Source organism: Bombina bombina, chromosome 6 (genome assembly GCF_027579735.1).
Source record: "Bombina bombina isolate aBomBom1 chromosome 6, aBomBom1.pri, whole genome shotgun sequence".
NCBI classification, from domain to species: Eukaryota; Metazoa; Chordata; class Amphibia; order Anura; family Bombinatoridae; genus Bombina; species Bombina bombina.
The window spans coordinates 863,166,229-863,183,354 of record NC_069504.1 but is presented as its reverse complement, the minus strand read 5'-3'; the positions used below and the strand labels follow the sequence as shown (position 1 = coordinate 863,183,354).

The following is a 17,126-nucleotide window of genomic DNA, read 5'->3' as shown; positions in this document are numbered from 1 at the left end:
TGCTCTCGCTCTGCTCGTGGAATAAAATGTAAAATAATTGGGAGGCTAATTGCTCTGTGGTTAAAAAAAAACTGGTAACAACTATCTACAACTAAAACATACAAATAAAAGACACTACAGCAACATAAGCTGCCAGAAACAGTTGTGTGTGTAACGTAATTATATTCCCAAAACAAATATGGCTAACTGGGGAACTTTCCGTAATATGACCACAATAAAAATGGCCGCACTCGTAACTTCTAGTTTTGAGACTCTATGATCCCTCTCTGTGTCATTTGCATGTATCTTTTATTGCATAGTGTCTGCACTTCATTGGTTTAGGGTCTTCTCCGTAGTATTCTGCATATTCGCTTTGCTATTGGTCAGCTTTCACAGTTACGCCTTTTCTTTCATTAGTTAACGCCCAAGTCCTCCATTTTTGATTGGTTACGTATGCTTATGTCGCTCACGCCTCCCTGTTCCACATGGTTATGCTTCGTGAGTGCAACATTCACTGCGGAAGTAACGCGTAGTTCGCTAACAGCTGTAGTATCAGACAAGACACAGTTATCGGGTATGCTTTAGCATATAATTCGCATAGTTGCAAACAAAACATAGTAATTTTATTGTGTAGTGAAATGTGGTGTTTATAATATTACAGTTCTGTTCAGCATGTTGCCAGGACTCCATCCATGCCATATCCATGTATAGGAGAGTTTATTTAAAAAAACGTAAATCTTGATTCCCTGATTATTTTTTTAATAGTAAGATAGCAATCATAATATGATTGATCTGAAAGAGCTGCAGTAAACTATACTGTTGTGTCATGTACATGAAAGACAAGTTGAACTTATTCTTGTCTGCATGAGCAACCAGCAGCGATTTGTTAGCTTTTTGGAATGCAGGTTTGTGTATAAACTAATTTCTTACTACAGCTTTTTAGTTTCCAACCTCTGCAATAAAAGCCCATTATAATGGAAAATGACATGCTATGATTCAGTAACTATTTCCTATCGGGACTAGCACTTCTCTGCAGCTCCCAAGCTTATTTTAACTATGTGTTTAACCATTTTGTTGGAATTAAACACATAGTAGGATCGTCAGTGCTGTATGATACATCCCTGTCAAGTGGGTAGACACATAGTTAAAGTGGGCTCCAGAACTGTAATGCATTCTGGGACCTAATTGAACATCTGGTGAGCCAATGACAAGAGGCATATGTGTGTAGCCACCAATAACCAGCTAGCTCCCAAAAGTGCTTTGCTACGTTTGGGCCTACTTGGGTATTATTTTCAACAAAGGATACAGAAAGCACAAAGTAATTTGATAAAATGGTCTCTTAAAAGTGTATGCTGTATCTGAACCTTAATGTGTTTTGTTTTTTTTATTATACAGGGTGAAATTCCATGGAATCTCTCTTTTTTTAATGTTATTCGGCTATGCTATTAGGCCTTTGTATGACTGATTTAAAAGGATTGTAAGTGATGGATATATGTGCAAGTGTTTCTGTTGGTGAGGATAGTGAAAAGAGTGAGGTAGACGTTAAGGAACATGAATCAGGAGTTTCTGCTGCTGATAACAAAGGACAGACTCCAGAAGAGGGGAGCGATCCTAATAGGAATGAGAGTAGATTATACGAGGAGAGTTTTGATTTAATGGAAGATGAGGGAAGCAGTATAGATAAAACTGACGGAGCCCCGTTGCAGGCTGAGTGTATAAATATGTCAGTCACTGAAGATAAAGAAAATGAAAATATTGATAAAGACTCCCATGTTACGGAAGATGGAAGTAGCATTCCTCAAACTGATAGCACAATAGCTGTATTAGAAGTAGAATGTGTAAATATACCTGATAGTGAATACATAGGTCATTTTATTGGGCCTAAGGTCAGTCATGTGATAGAGGAAGAAAGCTGTGTTTCTAAAACCGATAGTGAGAAAGCATTCTTAGCCGTAGAATGTGCTGCTGAATACATAAAGAAAGAGATTGGGCAGACAAGTAATAGTTGTATTTGGGCAGAAGAAACTGGTGCTAATGAGCCAGAAAATACAACTAGGAAAGGACTAATAGAGTGCCCTGATATAAAGGAGAAAGATCCTGTTTTCCAAGGACCAGTAGCCATGGTGCCATGCACAGAAAATGCTACCCAAGTTTACAAGGCTGGTTCAGAAGATTCAGATCAAGAAGAAGAAGTTGCTGATATGATGGAAGAAGCACCTGTGGGGGAGATCCCAATGGAACCAGCTGATGTATTGAGATAGTACGTATGTTGTATCATGTGTTTAATGATATTATATCTCATTGGTCAGGTTTGTCCTGTAATGCTGCTTCCTGGGCCAGGCTTGTATTCTAAATATATTTTAGTTCTGCATCCTTAAATAATCAAATAGCATGACAACTAAGTACAAAAGATCTACAGTTTTAGATCTTTAGGTTTTAGCAAAAAACATGGTTGCTAGTATTTTTTGTCAATCTTTGTAACTATGCAAGTAATACTAACAAAATTTATGTGTCCCTTCAGCAGTGTCATTTTTTTGCTTTTGTTTACATTAAAAATCCATTTACAAAGGTTTAAAAACCCTTTGGATGTTCATTCTTTGTTTTGAATTGTTTTGTTTCCTATTCTTTATACAAGCTGATCTCATTTTTATCTTTCACTATTTGACTTTACAAAAGAGATTGGTGTATTGTATTTTTTATTATCCACATTACTCTGGAAGTGGCAAAAGTGTTTGAGAGTTGTACTCAAGCTATCATTTTATGAGGCTTTTTTAACATATCAAGTCTAAACAAATTAACACCTTGTTTGCTGTATTTTTTTAATTTATATTTAACTAACCTCCAGCCACCACTTGCATTATTTGGAGGAGCCATCCAGGGGTTGAGTCTGTGGACAACATGGCTAGCCATGGTCATTATCTTAGCATAACGTGCATTGTTTTTCAGTTCTCTATTAAAGCCAATTAAAGAAATATATGTAGCAGGGTTCACCTTGAGCAGTCTGCAATGTGTATTTCCATCTCTAAGAATTTGAAAATGTGTGAAAAGGAAGCAAAATACATAGTGAAACTATATTGTAAAATCTCAAGGCGCTTCTGTCCCTTGAAGGATTAAGCAATTGATCATTTTTACAAGGAAATAAATTAAATGCTAGCTTTGACTTCAAGTTCCACAACATTTGAATTCATTTTTTTTAAACTTTGTGCAGACCGTATAATGTCCACAGCAGCCAAACATTAAAGAGACAGTCTACTCCAGAATTTTTATTGTTAAAGGGATTATCTATTTTTTTTTTATTAACCTTCCCCAGTTTTGCATAACCAACAGTTATATTAATATACTTTTTACCCATTTTGATTACCTTTTATCTAAGCCTCTACAGACTACCCCCTTAGCTTAGTTCTTTTGACAGACTTGCATATTAGCCAATCAGTGCTGACTTATAAATAACTCCACAGGTGTGAGCACAATATTACCTGTGAAAAAACTGTCAAAATGACATGAGGCAGCCTTCAGGATATTAGAAATCAGCATATGAGCCTACCTAGGTTTAGCTCTCAACAAAAATTACCAAGAGAACATAGCAAATTTGATGATAAAACTAAATTGGAAAGATGTTTAAAATTGTATGCCCTATCTGAATCATGAAAATTTAATTTTGACTAGACTGTCCCTTTTAAAGGGAAAGAAAAATTCAAAATTAAAGTTGCATGTTTCAGACAGAGCATATAATTGAAAGGTCCTTTTAAATCATTTGTTGAAAACAATATGTACATATCCTCTGCAGCAGCAATGCTAGCTGGTGATTGCTGGCTACACACATTTGTCTCTTTTTATTGGCCAGATGTTTTCCACTAGCAAATATTAGTGCATTGCTGCTCTGGAGCTGACTTTAAATGTTGTGTTTAATCCCTTTGCCAGGTTAAACAGTCATATACAAGCAATGGTGCAATAATAATATCCCCTTTCTTTTTGCGCTTTTATATCCCTTTAGACACTAAATAAGTGCTCGATCTGTTTGTTATACAAGTGCATTCAGACGAGTCAAACAAATCAGTCCCACAGTGTCTTTGGTCAGTTTATTAATTCCTTTGTACACCATATACGTTATTTTGCAGGTAGAAATGGCCGGATACATTTTAGGCTTAGAAACGCTTTGTAAAATTTATAAATGATCTTATGTTGGTGGTCACAGTTTCTACTTTGCTGTTTATGGTATGTTATGATGGATTTGTCTTTTAATAAATATACATTTGTGAATACTGTGGCATTATTATGGGTTGATCAAGGACAAGATACATGTGCTTACTGCGCTGCTCTGAGGTTCGAATTATTACACCAAAATTATAGGTGCATCATATCGTATATTTGGGGTGAATATTACAGCCTTTTGAGATGCTGTGCTGCTCCCGCACTGTCTTTTGTCTTCACGGATTATATTTGGACTATCACCTGATTGCGTCAGGAGGAAGAGCCTAAGCTATTAGGATCTAACTTCTAAATATATTGTACAACCAATTTATGTATTAAAAGCAAAAATTAGCCTGAGAATAATATGTAAATGTATTTTTTTTTTACAATAAGATTGTTTAAATATTGCAGAAATAAGTGTAAAGGTTTATTATCTGTACAATAATTGTCACATTGTTATCCTGTTTAAAGCATGTTTTTAACTTATCTCCCCTGCTGAGGTTGGATAGGGACAGTTATAAAAGAGCTGATAAAGAAACAGTCTTACAGGGTTTAATCTGCATAAACACATGATAAAGTAGTGCAATAGCTATAGTATATAATGTTATATATTATTTATATACTACAGTATATATGGTATTTGGTATAAAACTAATTCTTATATAAAAGCAAATATCCCTAAAATAAAACCTCTGTAATGATACATTCTGTTTGTTTCCTTTCATAGTTCCTCAGCGTACGATTTCTCCCACCCACCTTGGTCCCTTGCAGGTTCCTGGAATGAATATTCAGGAACGTCTGAAAACTTCCTTAAGGGATGCAAGTGGTAAGATTCTTTAGTTTGACAAATTGGTTCATAATCTAGGAGCCAGGCACAGTCCGTATGTATATTGTAAATGTAAACCTTCCTTTTATAATAGTTATTTTTAATAAAATTGTTTTTCATATCAATTATGGTCATGAATCAGAATAATACTTTAGGCTAGTGCCAAATATCTATTTAATCAGATAAACTAGGATCTGTCAACCACAACAAGCACCTAAGAAAACGAGACTAGCTGCTGTTGACAGATGGCCGTTATGTGGATCACATAAAAGGTAGAGCGACATGAAACTTCTATTTAAATGGTGGAACACTTCTCTTTCAAAAATAGAACCAATGGTCTACAAGCCAATAAATATTATGTCAGAGCAGTTCATCCTCAAATTATTGACCTCAGTACTTCAAGAACAAAATTGAGAGGGAGGTAGCCTTGTGTCACCCCCCCCCCACACACACACACACACACACACATGTAAGTATTATATTGTTTAGTTTTTGCATTGTAGAAGAGAGGAGATTGATCTTGCTAATGGACAAAAATTAAATCACAGTTTACTGTACTACCTCATCTACGTAAGCATTAAACTGGTTATGAACATCCAGATCCTGTAATTCTGAATAATTGCTGAAATTTACAGGGCTGTATCCTTCCCTTAGGGCTCCTGATGGTTCTTGTATAATGACCAATAGTGACGATAACATCCTACGGATCTATAACCTACCTCCGGAGCTGTATACAGATAACTGGGATATACTGGAAGAAATGGTATGAGGAGCTTTTTTTTTCTGTCCATATTTAATTGTATCCCTGTGTTACATTGTATCTTGTCTCTTTTATCTATTTTTCAGAAACCTGTCTTACGAATGACTGAGGGTGAAACTATATATGATTACTGCTGGTATCCGCTTATGAATTCCTCTGACTCCACCACCTGCTTGTAAGTGTTACAACTGCTTTACTGTTCAGAACCTTTAATGGACGACACTATAAGAAAAAAACAATGTATTGACACTTACTCTGAATGTTAAAGGGACACTGAACCCAATTTTTTCCTTTAGTGATTCAGATAGAGCATGAAATTTTAAGCAACTTTCTAATTTACTCCTATTATCAAATTGTCTTCATTCTCTTGGTATCGTTATTTAAAATCCAAGAATGTAAGTTTAGATGCCGGCCCATTTTTGGTGAACAACCTGGGTTGTCCTTGCTGATTGGTGGATAAATTCATCTACCAATAAAAAAAGTGCTGTCCACAGTACTGAACCAAAAAAAGTTTAGATACCTTCTTTTTCAAATAAAGATAGCAAGAGAACAAAGAAAAATTGATAATAGGAGTAAATTAGAAAGTTGCTTAATATTGCATGCTCTATCTGAATCACAAAAGAAAAAACTTGGGTTCAGTGTTTTCTGACAACTTTCAAAATCTACTTCAATTTGCTGCCCCCCCCAAATCATGTGACAGCCATTAACCAATTGTAAACTAATATGTGTGCATATAAAAAGCCTGAATACAATTTGACCATGGAAGTTAATTAGAAAGTCACTTAAAGCTTGCATGCTTTATTTGAATCTTGATAGTTTAATTTTGTCTTTAGTGTTTCTTTAAAGGGACAGCCTACACACCAACATTTTTATTGTTTAAAAAAAAATAGATAATGCCTTTACTACCTATTCTCCAGCTTTGCACAATCAACATTGTTTTATGTTAATATACAGGCCACCTCCTTAATTTATGCATTTTTTATAGCAATTCTCATTCAGAGAGGGCTAGTTCATGAGTGCTCACTCCCATGGAGTTATTCTTGAGTCAGCACTAATTGTCTAAAATTCATGTCTGTAAATAACCCTGAGATGTTGGTTATGCAAAATTGGGGAATGGGTAATAAAGGGATTATCTATCTTTATAAACAATAACACTTTTGGAGTAGACTGTCCCTTTAAGACTGAGAAACTCTGCTGCCTGTATGTAAATTCTTAAAGTACAGTATATGCAAAAATAACAGTTATCTTCAATATATTCTCACACTGACAAGAAATATATTGGATCTATATGTATGGTAAATTGGTGGCAAACCCTTCAAAATACTTAGGTAAACGAAAATCTGTGAGATATAAAATTATGCTGTGTTCTTATGAGTTGATGTCCACTTTCCCTGTAATTAAACCCTGAAAATTGTTGCTGTAGCCAATCGTATCGCACCCCCTTTGCTGGACGCCAAAGGGGGCATAATATGATTGGCTACAGCCTGAATTATCACTGAAGTAAGATCTAGAGTATCCGTTATGGGTGGAATAATGGTGGAATATATCAAGACATTTAAATTATAATTATAAAAAAAAAAAGTGTTTACAAAGCGTTTTATGAATTAAAGTCCCCATCTTTTACTTTGATTGCTAATATTACACTCAAGTCAAAATAAACTTGTATGACTCATAAAGAGCATGCAGGTTTAAGACATCCAATTTATTTCCATTATCAAATTTTTGCACAGTCTTTTTTAAAAGCACACTTTCTGGGGAGCAAGATCCTACTGAGCATGTGCACAAGCTCACAGGGTATACGTATACTAGTCTGTGATTGGCTGATGTCTGTCACATGATACAGGGGGCAAGAAAATGGGAAAAAAAATAATTTGCCAGAAAAAAAATCTACTGCTTATTTCAAATTCAGAGTAGGTGTTATTGCATTGTATTTTTAATATGCACTTGTTAATTATGTGACTACTGCATTTAGTGGTCCTTTAACTTAAAGGGACCGTCTACTCAAAAACAAAAGTGTAGTAGTTAAAGGACCAGTCAACACTGTAGATTTGCATAATCAACAAATGCAAGATAACAAGACAATGCAATAGCACTTAGTCTGAACTTCAAATGAGTAGTAGATTTTTTTTTCTGACAATTTTAAAAGTTATATATTTTTCCACTCCCCCTGTACCATGTGACAGCCATCAGCCAATCACAAATGCATACACACTTATTCTTGCACATGCTCAGTAGGAGCTGGTGACTCAAAAAGTTTAGATATAAAAAGACTGCAACTTTTGTTAACCCCTTAGTGACCAGAGCACTTTTCCATTTTCTGTCCGTTTGGGACCAAGGCTATTTTTACATTTTTGCGGTGTTTGTGTTTAGCTGTAATTTTCCTCTTGCTCATTTACTGTACCCACATATATTATATACCGTTTTTCTCGCCATTAAATGGACTTTCCAAAGATACCATTATTTTCATCATATCTTATAATTTATTATAAAAAAAATTATAAAATATGAGAAAAAAGTGGAAAAAACACACTTTTTCTAACTTTGACCCCCAAAATCTGTTACACATCTACAACCACCAAAAAACACCCATGCTAAATATTTTCTAAATTTTGTCCTGAGTTTAGAAATACCCAATATTTACATGTTCTTTGCTTTTTTTACAAGTTATAGGGCCATAAATACAAGTAGCACTTTGCTATTTCCAAACCATTTTATTCAAGATTAGCGCTAGTTACATTGGGACACTGATATCTTTCAGGAATCCCTGAATATCCCTTGACATGTATATATTTTTTTTTAGAAGACAACCCAAAGTATTGATCTAGGCCCATTTTGGTATATTTCATGCCACCATTTCACCGCCAAATGCGATCAAATACAAAAAATCGTTCACTTTTTCACAAACTTTCTGTTTCTCACTGAAATTATTTACAAACAGCTTGTGCAATTATGGCATAAATGGTTGTAAAATTTTCTCTGGGATCCCCTTTGTTCAAAAATAGCAGACATATATGGCTTTGGCATTGCTTTTTGGTAATTAGAAGGCCGCTAAATGCCGCTGCGCACCACACGTGTATTATGCCCAGCAGTGCAGGGGTTAATTAGGGAGCTTGTAGGGTTAATTTTAGCTTTAGTCTAGTGTAGCAGACAACCCAAAGTATTGATCTAGGCCCATTTTGGTATATTTCATGCCACCATTTCACCGCCAAATGCGATCAAATAAAAAAAAAAAGTTCCCTTTTTCACAAACTTTTTGTTTCTCACTGAAATTATTTACAAACAGCTTGTGCAATTATGGCATAAATGGTTGTAAATTTTTCTCTGTGATCCCCTTTGTTCAGAAATAGCAGACACATATGGCTTTGGCGTTGCTTTTTGGTACTTAGGCCGCTAAATGCGCATCACACGTATTATGGCTAGCAGTGAAGGGGTTAATTAGGTAGCTTGTAGGGAGCTTGCAGGGTTAATTTTAGCTTTAGTGTAGAGCTTAGCCTCCCACCTGAAACATCAGACCCCCTGATCCCTCCCAAACAGCTCTCTTCCCTCCCCCACCCCACAATTGTCCCCGCCATCTTAAGTACTGGCAGAAACTCTGCCAGTACTAAAATAAAAGCTATATTTGGGTTTTTTTTTTTTAAAAGAAAAGGCATATTTACATATGCTGCTCTGTAGGACCCCCCTTTAGCCCCCAACCTGACTGATCCCCCACCAAACAGCTCTCTAATTCTCCCCCTCTGTCTTAATGGCCGCCATCTTGGGTACTGGCAGCTGTCTGCCAGTACCCAGTTTAGAATAAAATTGCTTATATTTTTTTCATTTTTCCCCTTTTCTGTAGTGTAGCTCCCTGCCCCACCAAAGACCAACCCCCCACCCCCTCCTAGATACATTCGATTTACATATTTTTTAATTCAGATACCCCTTTCTCAAACTTTTCAAACTTTGATTTTCTGTAGTGTAGCGTTCCCTCCCGCCCCGTGCACGCGCCCGCCCGCCGCCGCCCCCCCCCCCCCCCCCCCCGTGCACGTGTGCGCCCCCATCGGCCCTGCCCCCGATCCCGCCCCCCTCTACATTACCCGGCCCATCGATGGCCGCCCACCCGCCTCCCAAGTCGGCTCCCACCCACCAATGATACCGGCCATCGATGTCCGGTGCAGAGAGGGCCACGGAGTGGCTCTCTCTGCATCGGATGGCCATCTAGCGTTATTGCAGGATGCCTCCATATCGAGGCATCACTGCAATAACCGGAAAGCAGCTGGAAGCGAGCAGGTTCGCTTCCAGCTGCTTTCCACACCGAGGACGTGCAGGGTACGTCCTCAGGCGTTAACTGCCTTTTTTTTAGGACGTACCCTGCACGTCCTCGGTCGTTAAGGGGTTAATGGAAGTAAATTAAAAAGTTGTTTAAAATTGCATGCTCTATCTGAATAATGAAAGTTTATTTTTTATTGAGTGTCCCTTTAAAGCAAGCATCGCATGTGGTAAAGTATGCATTAATTACATATTTTGCAGCTAAAGCTTCTATAACTGAGTAAAACCTTGTTGTGTATTCTGTGCTTTATGCATATGTATGTAATATTCACTTCTAGCAGAACTAGGTGTTTAATCACTCCCTAACTAGCTACCAGGTAGTCACTGGCCGACATGGTTGTCTGATAGTGGCTGTGATCTATGTAATGTGAACAGTTGAGCTGGGGTTCCTAAACTCGTAAGAGCAGCACCTTATTTTCCCCCCTTCCTCAAAACTCTCCACCCCCAATCTCTCTCTATAACTGTCGACAGCTCCATCATTACCCCTACCCCGCACGCCCGATGTCTCGGGGTCACATTTGACTCAGTTCTTCCTTTCACTCCTCACATTCAGTCCTTGGCTAAAGCCTGCTGCTTCCACCTTAAAGGGCCATTATACACTCATTTTTTCTTTGCATAAATGTTTTGTAGAAGATCTATTTATATAGCCAATAAAGTTCTTTTTTTTTTTTTAAATGTATAGTTTTGCTTATTTTTAAATAACATTGCTCTGATTTTCAGACTCCTAACCTAGCCCCAAAGTTTTATGTGAATACCGTCAGCTACCTACTCCAGCTTGCTCCTGTTTGTGTAAAGGGTCTTTTCATATGCAAAAGAAGGGGGAGTGTCTTATTTCCCATTTGTGGGCTTTCCAGCTATCTTTTCAACAGAGGTAAACTGAGAGCTTCTACGTAAGTTTTTAAACCATTTTATACTGGATTTTTATATCAGTATCTGTGCATCTTATTCTTTATAGTAGTGTCTATTACATGCAGCTATATGAAAATGAGTGTATACTGTCCCTTTAAAAACATCTCTAAAATTAGACACTTCCTTACACAAGACACAACTAAGATTTTAATCCACTCTCATTCTTTCCCGCCTCGATTACTGCAACTCTGTCCCCTCTGGTCTCCCCAGCTGCCGCCTAGCTCCTTTACAATCCATAATGAATGCCTTTGCCAGGCTCATCTTCCTTACACGTCGCTCTTCATCTGCTGCACCTCTCTGCCAATCCCTTCATTGGCTTCCTCTTGCCTCTAATATCAAACACAAAATTCTCATTCTGACATACAAAGCCCTCAACTGCACTGCTCCCCCCTACATCTCAGATCTTGTCTCCAGATACTCTCCCTCCCGTCCACTTCGCTCTACTCATGACCTCCTACTCTCCTCCTCTCTTGTCACCTCATCACACTCCCGTTTACAGGACTTCTCCAGACTGGCTCCCATCTTGTGTTACTCTCTGCCTCGCTCCACAAGACTCTCTTCTAGTTTTAAAAGCTTCAAGTGCTCCCTAAAGACTCTACTGTTCAGGGATGCATACAACCTACATTAACCTTTCCTAATTCCAGTTCCTCTCCTCCATTGCTATCCCCTGAACCCCCTTAGCATGTAAGCCTAAGAGTCCAGCTGTTTGTAGATCACCTTCTTAAGAGCTGACTAAAACAGTGCAACTCTTGGCAGGGCCCTCTACCCATTTGATCCCTATAATTGTTTTGCTGTACTCCCCCTTTGTTTATAGCGCTGCAGAATCTGTTGGCGCTCTACAAATAACCGGTAATAAAAAAAATAAAACATAAAATATTAGCTTAAACCAGACAGCCCTGACACAGCAATAAAGTAGTAAGCTTCTGCATACACCGTATGTGAAAATTAAATTTCTCACACTGCTCTGTGAATTGATCTCAGACAGAATTATATTTCACAGAGTAGTATGTGAAATACTAAATTTTCAACTCCAGCTTTGTGTATGTAGAAGCTTGATGATTTTCTGCTAGGCGTATGGAAATTAGGAAACGGCTCAGCATTATTACCATGGCAGGCAGTTTTGCAGATACTTTGTGATTGGCTGTAGCGCCCGCTGGAGGTGTTGCTGGTTCATGCAATTACACTTAAATCATCCCGATACGATACTTAAATCATCCGGATACGATCAGGATGATTGCCACCCCCTGCTAGCGACCGATTGGCCGTGAGTGTGCAGGAGTCGTATGCTCTCGGCATTTAGGGAGAGGTTGATCGGACATGATTCGCTCCGCTCGACCTTTAATAAATCTACCCCTTATTATTATGAGGTATTCAGGACAACTCCTATTATAATTTTTTTCTTTGTTCTCTTGTAATCTTTATTTGAAAAAGCACAAATGTACGCTTAGGAGCCAGCCCATTTTTGGTTTAGCACCTGGGTAGCATTTGCTGATTGGTGGCTACATTTAGACACCAATCAGCAGTTGCTACCCAGGTTCTGAACCAAAAATGGGCCGGCTCCTAAGCTTACATTCTTGCTTTTTCAAATAAAGATACCAAGAGAACGAAGAAAAATTGATAATAGTTGTCCTGAATACCTCATGATTTAGATGCTAAGGGGTTAATTTTCTTTAACTTGTGTGCTAAAAACATTTGTTTTTACAAGAATAAATGTGTTGCTGTGTTTTTGTGTTGCTGTGTTTTCTCTTAGATAAGCCAGAACCCCTCATAAATAGTTTCTAAGTTCCACTTGACAAAATGTTATTGTGTATCTATTGATGCATCAAGCAAGTAAAAATGTCAGCACAAAAGACAAAAAGCAGTGCCTCTACCCAGAGGTAGATAAGGTCAATCAGAGGACACTAGTACAATTTGAGACAAGCTATTAACCATATTATGAAACTAGATGATGAAAATATGACAACCATGTCATATTTGGTACCAAACTAATTCTCATGATGTCACTGGGAAATTGGTTATATAGGTTTATGCGCTGAATATGCATTTCAGAAGTTATAAGGTGTTCTATAATTTAAGCCAAAGACTCTGAACTTTATGACCTGTCGTAAAAAGAGGGGAGTGGATATTTATGGCAAAAGAGGGGAGTGAATATTTCTTGCCCCTCTGTAAGAAGGTTGGGTCAAGCAATTTGATATCAGAGAAACCGGTATAAACTTGTGTGTCTAACAATTTAAAGTTGTTCTACCTGGGAGGCTGTATACTACTCTTTTCCAGGCAATCTCCCTGGCGCAGATACCTAAGCTAGGAAAGTATATAAGGTTTTCTGTTATTTCTCCTTTTTTTATTTTAAAACTGTTTGCTTGTGCATAATTCTATTTATCTTTTTATTAATAATGCGCTGTGCATAATTTTTCGCATAATAAATATTCACTTATTAAGATTTTGCCTTTGTCCAATATTTGAACCACGTTACTGAAAGAGACTTGGTAGTATTTATACTTTGATTTTGGGTTATTTTTTGCTAAATTGTATTCTGGAATTTAATTTGGCAGTCTGGGTTGTCTTTAGATTTCCCATAAAATCTTAAGTGGTGGCAGCTTAGAGATAGTTTATTGTGGGTGGCATTAAAGGGGAGTTTGGGCATTTTTTTCTAAGTCTAGGACAGACTAGAGAGTGGCTAGACTGTGACAGATTAAAGTGGAAAGGGTCTGTTAACCCTTTCTGTGCCAAACTAGTGACTGGTGTAGGGTTGGATATATATATATATATATATATATATATATATATATATATATATATATATATATATATATATATATATATATATATATGGAAAAGTATAGAAGGAGACAGGGGCACACTTCGTGTAATACGTTCACAGAAGTAACATAAATAGCAAACAGTGGGGGAATTATCCGTGCTCACCTGGTGTACCCTCAAGTAGTGAGGTACTAGAAGTGCACTTATATGGTTATACTCTGTTCCTCTGCTCCCTTCTCCTGTGTCCACGATCCTCCAATGTTGGGTGTATCTTCAGTGGGTCACCGTTGTCCGTTGTCAGTGGTATAGGGAGTAAGGGGATATTATATGTATAGAGGTGTGTGTATAGTCTATATATCTCAATTGACCACACAATACATTATAATATAACAGAGATTATAAAACCATATATTTATTTTAAATAGTATAAAACAGACACCCTTGTGTGATTAGGATGCAAGTATACAATTGTAAAATTAAACAAACATGTATATACACAATGGTAGTGAGCCGTAGTGCTGACAGGTAGCTAGATCCTTGTACAAAAGGTCTGTTTCCAAGTGCATGCACTAAATTGCTCCACAAACGTAAAAACGTTAAAAGTTGACAGTATCACAGATATACAAATATACAAATAAGGAGCACCAAAGGTATAAATCGGAGCTAATCATGCTGATTTCATGGCCCAGCAACCGATTACCTTATGCAGCTCTGTGTATGTTGTGCACTAAAAGCGTGCAGGTGTGGCGGGGGGCGGAGCCTAACGCGTTTCGTAACCAATGGGTTACTTCATTTTATATATTACACACACACACACACTCTCTCACAAAAGTGACTACACCCTCACATTTTTGTAAATATTTTATTATAACTTTTCATGTGACTCTTTGCTACAATGTAAAGTAGTGAGTGTACAGCCTGTATAACAGTGTAAATTTGCTGTCCCCTCAAAATAGCTCAACACACAGCCATTAATGTCCAAACCATTGGCAACAAAAATGACTACACCCCTAAGTGGAAATGTCTAAATTGGGCCCAATTAGCCATTTTCCCTCCCTGGCGTCATGTGACTCGTTAGTGTTACAAGGTCTCAGGTGTGAATGGGGAGCAGGTGTGTTAAATTTGGTGTTATCGCTCTCACACTCTCTCATACTAGTCACTGGAAGTTCAACATGGCACCTCATGGCAAAGAACTCTCTGAGGATCTGAAAATGAATTGTTGCTCTACATAAAGATGGCCTAGGCTATAAGAAGATTGCCAAGACCCTAAAACTGAGCTGCAGCACAGTGGGCAAGACAGTTTCCTCTCAGAACAGGCCTCGCCATGGTCGACCAAAGAAGTTGAGTGCACATGCACAGCGTCATATCCAGTGGTTGTCTTTGGGAAATAGACGTATGAGTGCTGCCAGCACTGCTGCAGAGTTTGAAGGGGTGGGGGGTCAGCCTGTCAGTACTCAGACCATACGCTGCACACTGCATCTAATTGATCTGCATGGCTGTCGTCCCAGAAGGAAGTCGCTTCTAAAGATGATGCCCAAGAAAGCCTGCAAGCAGTTTGCTAAAGACAAGCAGACTAAGGACATGGATTACTGGAACCATGTCCTGTGGTCCGATGAGACCAAGATAAACTTATTTGGTTCAGATGATGTCAAGCGTGTGTGGCAGCAACCAGGGGAGGAGTACAAAGACAAGTGTGTCTTGCCTACAATCAAGCATGGTTGTGGGAGTGTCATGGTCTGGGCCTGCATAAGTGCTGCCGGCACTGGGGAGCTACAGTTCATTGAGGGAACCATGAATGCCAACATGTACTGTGACATACTGAAGCAGAGCATGATCCCCCTCCCTTCGGAGACTGGGCCGCAGGGAAGTATTCCAACATAACAACCCAAAACACACCTCCGAGACGACTACTGCCTTGCTAAAGAAGCTGAGGGTAAAGCTGATGGACTGCCCAAGTATGTCTCCAGACCTAAACCCTATTGAGCATCTGTGGGGCATCCTTAAACGGAATGTGGGGGAGCACAAGGTCTCTAACATCCACCAGCTCCGTGATGTCTTCATGGAGGAGTGGAAGAGGACTCCAGTGGCAACGTGTGAAACTCTGGTGAACTCCATGCCCAAGAGGGTTAAGGCAGTGCTGGAAAATGGTGGCCACACAAAATATTTACATTTTGGGCCCGGTTTAGACATTAATGGCTGTGTGAGTTATTTTGAGGGGACAGCAAATTAACACGGTTATACAGACTGTACACTCACTACTTTACATTGTAGCAAAGTGTAATTTCTTCAGTGTTGTCACATGAAAAGATATAATAAAATATTTACAAAAATGTGAGTGTTGTACTCACTTTTGTGAGATACTGTTCGTGTGTATGTGTATATATATGTATATGTATGTGTATATATATATGTATGTGTATATATATATATATGTATGTGTATATATATATATATATATATATATATATATATATATATATATATATATATATATATATATATATATATAATCTATATATATATCTCCATACTTTGTTCTAAACTGCAGATCACAAGACCTCTGCCATGTTCCATTCCTACCACAGCCAAATCTTCTGTATTATCTTGTGAGAGGACAGACAGCGCTGTCTGATTTTAGCTGCTTACTTTGTCTTTGTGCTGCACTTATGATTTTAGGAAATAAAACTTCAGCATCACAACTCAGCTGTTCACAATAAATAGTTCACAGCCAGCATCAGACAACTATATCAGTGAGGGTCTCCCTGACTGTAGGCAGCAAGTTAGGCAATGTGGTAAAACCCCTGGCTCTGGTATAAATTAATATTACGTACGTATGCACTAAATCCACACTAATGTTTTTTTTTCTCAAGCTTTAGCTACAAAATGTTATTAAAGGGACAGTATACACCAATTTTCATATAACTGCATGTAATAGACACTACTATAAAGAATAAGATGCACAGATACTAATATAAAAATCCAGTTTAAGAAGTTTAGAAGCTCTCAGTTTTGATCAGTTGAAAAGGTAGCTGGAAAGCCCACTGTAAGTGGAAAATAAAACAACCCCCCCTTCTTTTGCATATGAAAAGAACCTTTAAACAAACAGGAACAAGCTGGAGTAGGTAGCTGACGGTATTCTCATAAAACTTTAGGGCATGGTTAGGAGACTGAAAATCAGTGCAATGTTATTTAAAAATAAGCAAAACTATACATTTTAAAAAAAACAAAAACAACTTTATGGGCTATATAAATAGATCATCTACAAAACATTTATGCAAAGAAAAAATGAGTGTATAATGTCCCTTTAATGTATATTGCAATGTTTACCGACACATAGTGCTTGATTTAACTACTATTTTGTTTTTGAGTTGCCCCTTATTTGTTTCCCCTGCTGAA

At 37.8% G+C, this 17,126-nt stretch overlaps 1 protein-coding gene across 1 annotated transcript in view; it reads left to right on the top strand.

Annotated features, from left to right (window-relative positions):
* The first annotated feature begins 435 nt into the window (after positions 1-435).
* The window catches only part of WRAP53 (WD repeat containing antisense to TP53), a 33,717-nt gene continuing 17,026 nt past the window's right edge, over positions 436-17,126 (top strand). Inside the window, exons 1-5 of the mRNA XM_053718313.1 lie at positions 436-553; positions 1,375-2,239; positions 4,898-4,996; positions 5,651-5,759; positions 5,843-5,931. Coding sequence (XP_053574288.1) covers positions 1,464-2,239; positions 4,898-4,996; positions 5,651-5,759; positions 5,843-5,931 — 1,073 coding nt within the window. The 5' untranslated portion in view covers positions 436-553; positions 1,375-1,463. The remainder of the gene's footprint in view (positions 554-1,374; positions 2,240-4,897; positions 4,997-5,650; positions 5,760-5,842; positions 5,932-17,126) is intronic.